Source organism: Leuciscus leuciscus, assembly GCF_965113295.1.
Source record: "Leuciscus leuciscus genome assembly, chromosome: 24".
NCBI classification, from domain to species: Eukaryota; Metazoa; Chordata; class Actinopteri; order Cypriniformes; family Leuciscidae; genus Leuciscus; species Leuciscus leuciscus.
Window position 1 is genome coordinate 4409443 of NC_138723.1, and position 8217 is coordinate 4417659.

At 40.3% G+C, this 8217-nt stretch overlaps 1 protein-coding gene across 8 annotated transcripts in view; it reads left to right on the top strand.

Annotated features, from left to right (window-relative positions):
- nrg1 (neuregulin 1) overlaps nt 1-7747 on the top strand; it is a 90208-nt gene extending 82461 nt beyond the window's left edge. For all 8 annotated transcript variants that reach the window (XM_082157339.1, XM_082157343.1, XM_082157341.1 and 5 more), the window contains 3 exons: nt 335-468; nt 1637-1837; nt 5150-7747. In XM_082157339.1, coding sequence (XP_082013465.1) covers nt 335-468; nt 1637-1837; nt 5150-5729 — 915 coding nt within the window. In that variant the 3' untranslated portion in view covers nt 5730-7747. The remainder of the gene's footprint in view (nt 1-334; nt 469-1636; nt 1838-5149) is intronic.
- The last annotated feature ends 470 nt before the right edge of the window (nt 7748-8217 follow it).

Below are 8217 nucleotides of genomic sequence, written 5' to 3' on the forward strand. Positions count from 1 at the left end.
CATCTGGACCTTCAACCCGTTGGACTCCATTGAAGTCACTATATGGAGAAACATCCTGGAATGTTTTCCTCAAAAACCTTCATTTCTTTTCGGCTGAAGAAAGAAAGACATGAACATCTTGGATGACGTTGGAGAGAGTAAATCATCAGGAAATTTTCATTCTGAAGTGAACTACTCCTTTAAGATTAATGGTCAACAAGTATTGTACCAATCGACTAAAAGCTAATTTATAATAAAGTTTTTTTTTAATATGTGTTTAAACAGTTAAAGTTTATCAGTATCATCCAATACAAGAAAAACAGTGATAGACCAATCAACTTTTGTCTGATTTCAGCATTACATGCCGAAAAATCCCGTCCCTCCTCACGTTCATGTGACAGACAGAGAAGCGGAAACATCTCTGTCCTCCACCGAGTTCACGTCATCAACACATGTGTCCAGCGCCGTCACTCGCTCCTCCAGCCTGAGGTACAGTCCCATAATCACACATCACACACACACACACACACACACACGTTTACTGTGTTGAGAAACTGTCCATATGAAATGTGAGACAAATCAAGTCATATTTATTTGTATAGCGCTTTTCTCAGTACATATTGTTTGAAAGCAGCTTCGCAGGAAGTTATATTGTTTAATTATAGTTATACTGATAACTGATAGTCATATTAGAGTGCAACAGCAAAGCTTCCTGACATAAAAGGCCCATTGATTCAGTATTTCACAGACCATCCATTAGCTCCTGAGGTTTTTGACATCTATGGAAGCCACAAGTTAAAAAAGAAGTGACTTTCTGTTCAAGTACCACACTACCCATAATCCTGAACTGAGATCCAGAGAAATTGTTACCAGGCAGGTTAAAAAAAAGAGAAAATAATAAATTGCCAGCTCGTGATAACTATATAACTTTAAACCGTGCCTGTTAAATATCTAGCTAGCTAACTAAGTAATGTTAGTTAGTATTGGATGTTGGATGACTGCAGAGGTGTTTTCAAATGTGACATTAAACCTCAGACTGACTTGATTATGTCTTTAATTCAAGATAAATCAAGGTTTGCGTTCTCAAGCCCCAGGCACTGTTGTTGTGCGGATGAGCGGGCCGGAGCGCATTAACGGTTTTCTGTTAGAATGGTGTCGTGTAAGCGGCCCTAACACGATCTAATAGTGATCTCCGATCATTAATAACTAATGATCTTTGCAGCGGAAGTGAATCAATCAAAGCTAACTTTAGCTGGACAATAACTTTATTCTAGAGCTGCTAAAGCCAAAACAATCTCTATTACTGTAATTTCCTATTATCACTGTAAAGCTGCTTTGAAACAGTCTATATTGTTAAAAGCGCTGTATAAATGAAGGTGACTTGCCTTGACTTTAATATATATTGCTTTATGGAATGAGAAAGTTAATTAATTCCCTCATAAGTACAAATTCTACCTTTGTAATTTTTCGATTTTCAAGCATCACAGAACTGGTTAGAAAAGTTTTCATTCAATGTTTTTGTTTTGTTTTTCAAAGAAATCTTTGAAATATTCTATGGCATAGCATATCATTTTATAATTTTCACTGATAAACATTCATAAGAACACGTGACTAGATGATGTGTATGATGAGCGTGTTCGCCTTTGGTCTCTCACAGCTGGAGTAATGGGAAAGCAGACAGTGTGGTTTCTGACACTCATGCAGTCCTGGTGAAGTCCTCGCAGGAGAGCAGCCGGCACGGGACGCCCGGTCCCAGAGGGCGTCTGAACGCCACCGGAGGCGTCCATCAGCTCAACGATTACCTGACGAGCTGCGGAGACACCCAGGTGTCCTGCAGAGACTCCCCCTACAGCGACAGGTACAACCCCTTCAGCCCGAAGTAGAGCTCTGCACGCCAGGGGCGGGTAACTCACATCGCCCCATGTTTTTCAGTCGGCTTCATTTGGAAGAAAGTAAATTGACGGGACCCTGTGCGGGCACTATAAGCACCCATGACTGTGAAGATTGTAAGATAAAGACATGAACACGCCAAAGCAAACAGGCACTGCATTGCAACACGCTACAATGAACGCTTCAATGCAATGACATTTTCAGCTCTGCTCCCACAGGATTCTCGCCCACTGTTATGTGATGTTTTGTCCTGCTTCTGCCTGTGACTCTGCCCGTAAACGCCCGCAGGTAGAGGTGTGAGCAGATTTACAGCCCATTTCTCGTGAAATTCTGTCTGGCTCTGCTGCAATCGTCTATTTTATACAATTCTCCCAAACACACAACGCTTCAGATCTTTCTTTGTTGCATTTGTCACAGCAGGCAAAAGAAAGATGCTTTGCCTTATAACCTCGCACCTGCTAACCGTTTATTAATAACATTCTGTGCCATACAAACATAAAATACTGAACATTTATTTTATCTTGAGATATTTTAAATTTTTATATTTTGTAGGATCCCCCTGAGTCATTTCTTTCTCCCACTTCCTGTGCACACTTCAAAATCTTCCCTCCCCCACTCCGCAAATCAGGTTTAGTCCCACTGCAGACCTGTAGCCCTTCCATACTTCACTTGTTGGTGTTCATCTCACGGACAGTGCATGTGACCGAATGTTTGTCACCAAGTCCTCTTTTGACTGTGCATTGTCTGATTGCAGCCTGTTTTTGTTTGCTGTTGTTTTTGTCCATATGAACTTGTGGCGCGTCCATCCGCACTCACGGTCACTGAGGCATACTTTAAAAGGCTTGTGCTCTTAACTGTGCTCAAAACGGAGCACAACATGAGAAACTAAGTAGACTCTGAAGGGATAGTTCACCCAAAAATTCAAATTCTAAACAACAACAACATTTATTTATAAAGCACATTTAAACACAATATAGATTGATCCAAAGTACTATACATAGTACAAAGCAGGTCTACACTATAAAAAAATAAAATAATAATAATAATAATTACAGGTTTCCAAAAGCGAAAGAATAAAAATGCGTTTTAAGAGTAGATTTAAAAATGTCCAATGACGGAGCAGACCTCACATGATAAGGGAGACGAGTCCAAAGCTTGGGCCGAGCCACAGAAAAGGCCTGATCACCTTTTGAATGTAGCGACACCGTGACACATTTAAGAGGAGGTGATTGGAAGATCTAAGTGCCTTAGCAGGACAGTATGGCACAATAAGATCACTAATGTACCTTGGTGCACGGCCAGACAACGCCTTATATACAAACATAAGGATCTTAAAATCAACTCTGAATTTAATGGGAAGCCAGTAAGGGATGCTAAAACAGGGGAAATATGATCCCTCTTTTTAGTCAAAAGTCTTGCAGACACATTTTGAACAACTTGCAATCGAGATAGTGAAGATTGAGGGAGACCAGAAAAAAAGAGTTGCAATAATCTAATCGTGATGTTACAAGTGCATGAATCGCAACTTCTAAATCTTTGCTTGAAAGAAGATTCTTCAACTTTGCAATAGATCTTAAATGGAAAAAGCTTCCTCTAATAACAGCACTAATTTGTTTATCAAAAAAAGAGTCAAAGATCACTCCAAGGTTTTTGATTTGTTTGCGTACATTTGTTGAGAGAGGACCTAACTGGGCTTTCAGAGCAGGAGAGGAACTTGCAGAACAACCCTGAATTAAAACCTCTGTTTTATCCTCATTTAATTGCAGAAAATTGATATCATTTACACATTCCAATAACACATCAAATGAAGCAGTGGTGTCAAGCCTTACTGGAATGTAAAACTCAGTACATAACAGTGATATGAAATGTTGTATTAATGAAAAATGAGGGCCAAGGGGAGCATATAAAGGGGAACAATAAAGGTCCCAAAATAGATCCCTGGGGCACACCAAACAAAACATGCGCAGATGATGAGGAACAATTTCCTAAATTTACAGAAAAAGTCATTTTTTCGAGGTAAGAAGCAAACCATTGTAATACAGTGCCCTTGACACGTACCATACATTCTAGCCGTTCAAGAAGAATGTTGTGGTCAATGGTATCAAATGCCGCGCTCAGGTCCAACAAAACCATTACAACACAAGAGCCTGAATCCAGAGCAAGCCAGATATCATTTGTAACCCTCAACAGAGCTGACTCACTGCTATGCAATGATCTAAAACCAGATTGGAACATGTCCACAATATTAAAAGAATCCAAATAAGACTGTAGCTGTGAGAAAACTACTTTCTCTAAAAGCTAAGAGATGAAAGGCAGTTTAGAGATCGGTCGATAGTTACTGCACATTTCTGGATCAAGTTGAGGTTTTTTCAGCATAGTTACACAATTGCATGTTTAAAACTAGCTGGAACGACACCTTTGGCTAAAGAGCTGTTTATGATAGCGGTTACCATAGGACTAATAGTAGATAAAACATCCTTAAAAAGACGAGCCGGGATAATATCTAACTTAGAACCAGAACACTTCATAGTAGAGATTACATCAGCTAGCTGAGTTGGAGAGACAGGTTGAAAGTTAGAAAGACAACTCATAAGACAAGGCGGTTGCAAATGACATGGTTCAGATGAAACAATCGAGCTTCTAATATCATACATTTTTTTAGTGAAATATTTTGAAAAATCTTCACAAAGCTCTGAAGAGGCCTCAGATAAAATATTCGTAGTCGGGTTTAGAAGAGAGTCAATCGTGTCAAACAGGACTTTTGGTCGTTTCGCGTTGTCCGAAATTAATTGAGAAAAGAAATGAGATTTTGCCTTCTTTACTGTCGTTTAATAGTTGAACAGACTTGATTTTTTTGAAATTCTGTCATCATTTACTCGCCCTTGAGTTGTTCCAAACCTGTATGAGTTTCTCTCTTCTGATGAACACAAAAGAAGACATTCTAAAGAATGTCAGTAACCAGACAGTTGATGGACCCCATTGACTTCCATAGTGTTTGTTTCCCATAGTCAATGGGGTCCGTCAACTGTCTGGTTACTGACATTCTTTAGAATGTCTTCTTTTGTGTTCATCAGAACACAGAAACTCATACAGGTTTGGAACAACTCAGGGGCGAGTCCCTTTAAGTCTTAGTAATGTAGCTATCTTTGTTTCAAAAGAGCAGCTGTTATTGAACCACTATACATTATGAGTGAGCCTTTGAAGCGAGACACAGTGTAGTATCAGCTGATGGAGAGGCAGTAGTTAAAGCGAGTGTGTGTGTGTGTGTGTTTCTCCACAGGTATGTTTCGGCTATAACTACCCCGGCCCGTGTGTCCCCCGTGGGTCTCCTCTCTCCAGCGACGCCCTCCGAGACGTCGGCTCCTCTCTCCAGCCTGGCGACCCCTGTCCCGTCCAGTCCCTCGGGAGAGGAGGAGCGCCCCCTGCTGTTCCTGCGGGACAAACCCAGCTCACACCAGAGCCAGACGGGCCAGAACCTGCGCCACTCGGCCCACTATAACCACGGGCAGGATCTGCCCAGTCCTGTGCACACGGAGGAGCAGGAGAGTTCGTCACAGCGGTTCACAAGCACAGGTGCCCCGTCCTCCCCGTCCCACAGCCCCGGGACCAGGACTCAGACGGCACCCGAGCCCGAACCCAGCGGCAGTCCCTCAGAGAGCAGCGGCTCAGAGAGCGAGACCGAGGACGAGGACACGCCGTTTCTCGGCTGCCTGAACCCTGTGGTGTCCGGCGGGCTGGTTCTGGACGGGCTGGAGGGCAGCAGAACTAACCCTAACCCTGCGCTGCTCCTCTCGCCCAATCACGACCTGCAGAGCAGACTCACGGCCCGCATGGCCAAACAAGACCCCATCGCTGTGTGAGACATGCAAAGAAGAAGAAAATCACCACTAAACCTTTATTTTCTATAATTAAGTATTGCGAAAAAGAAAAACTTCAACTTTTATTTTAGTGATGTTAGTGAAACAAAGACTTTTATAATGTGTGCAATGTGTTTGTGTCATGGAAAAAAAAAGTGCCATTCACATGTAGCTGAGGTCACAGTATTTCAATGGCAGAAAAAATATAATCAACGGTGCCTTTTAATTTCAGTTGGGAAAAAGAAGAACTGCATTATGACACTGGGCCATATATTCACGACTCGGCGGCAACAAAACACATTCTCTGTGACTGAAAGAAAAGAAGAAAAAAAATCCACCAGCACTCCATGTCTGAATTCCTGCGATCCGATTAAAGTGTGTAAAAGTGCATCATGGTCTTTTCAGTCCTGATCTTGGTCCGTTTTGTACGTCTCTGTTATTTAACACGGCTGATTCAGGTCATCAGCTCCATGTGTCAGATGACAGAGACGTCCAGAGCGGGCTTGAAAACCTGATTTAACCAGACTTGTTTTATTTACATTGATACTTATTTCTGCATTTTGATTTAAAATATCGATGCGATGCTGCTGCGAACTGAAAACAAGACAATTCAAAAGCTATAGAATTAAGAAAAAAAAAGGAAGCAAATCATGTACGATCGGCTATTAATCAAACATAATCATTCAATATTACGGTTGTCATGTACAGCAGACATTAGTTCTATGAGACTTTAGATTTGATTACTGATTCACGACTGAATATATGGCTCACTTTGTCCATCATGCTCATTGGCTTCTCTAACAATGCATTGTGGGAAAGTTATAGCACCACTTTTATGATACTGACACCGACATTTTTATTCCTATATTTTATTTTATTAGTTATTGTCCAGATCACTTTTTTTTTTTTACATTTGTCCATTGCTATCCATGTAGAACGTTACATTATATTCAAAGTGTTCCTTTATGTCTCATCATGTTTATGTGTATATGTGTGATCATTTAAAGAACAAATCACCTGTTGTACAGTATTTTGTTATGTTTGCGTCACCAGATTAATACAGTAACTTATGTATTCACAAGGTTTTACTGAAAATAGCCTCTAATAGTCTAATCCAGCTTGCTGAACAGAAGAACTGGTCACACAGACAACACTTTTAACCTAGAGCTCACTTATCAAGCTTGTGTGAAGGCCTTTTCCCCTCTTCCATCAAATGTGGCCCATTTTATTGTATTTATTTTCTTTATTTATTTGTTATTTATTTATTTATTATCTGGGCCTTATGGAATCTAGCATCTATAAATCTATATTTTAATAGCATTGACAATAGGAGATATTTGCAATCTTTGGGTACATCAACAAAACCTTATTTTTAATGTGTGTTTTTTTTCTCCTCATCACTCCATAATATATTTGTGTGTTGTTTTTCCATTTAGGCCTAGACTCTGTTATTCAACATTCTGTCATTCAAACTCATTCAGAAAAAAAACAAAAAAAAACAATAAATGTTCACCATGACAAATATCCATGAAACTGATTGTACAATAAAAACGAGCTGAACTGCTTCTGGGACACTTTGAGAACAGCCTTTTTTCTGTTGCTTCTAACGCAAGCCTTTATGTAACTCTTCCGACCACTTTGAGCTGTCTGATGTTGGATGTGACACAGATGGAGGCTTTAAAGGTGATCTTTGATCTTCCATCATCGTACATATTTTTGTTTTCCGAAATGGCTGTTCATTTACTTTTTTGGATGAAATTAGACGTGTGATCTCTAAACGATCAGTGTTCCAGCATAGCAGATTTTGGCTTATTGGTTGATTGCCAATGAAGATAAATGAAGAACAGATGCTCTCCACAGAGACAAATAAAGTGTTTCTGAACGCTGCATGAGGACAAACACAGGCATGCCTGGCACAACACATGCAAAACAAGCACGGTCAAACATGACCACCAAAATGTTCAGTTTCATTTGCTCTTGTGTGAACAACTCTATAAAATGTCTGGCCGCTATGTATGATAGCTTTATGTGTTGGGTCTCCTTATTTATTGCAATGCAATGTCTTATTCTCCGAACAAATTGTAAGCTGCTCAAAGCAGGTAAAGCTGTTAGCATCTGATGGCAATCTTAACTCCTAAAGACATTTGATTAGCTTTCCTCTGCATGGATGTATCTGGTACATAGACCTGTATGGCCGAATGCCATGAAGTTTGGATTAAACTGGAGCAGGAATCAGTTCTGCTAGTGACAATTATAGGGGTTTTCTTTAAACTCATTACTTTAAATTTTAATCTCAGAAATTTGGGTCAGATGATGCCATTTAAAGTTATTCTGATGTACCAAACTGTCAGGAAGTGAAGACATCTTCACAATGCTTCGGCATATTGACATAAAGTTTGGTACGTGTCATCACAATGATGCTTTTCTGCTAAAGCTAACACCACACCGGCTCTCTTTACCCAGCATTTTCCTTGCCAATGTACGGTCGCTG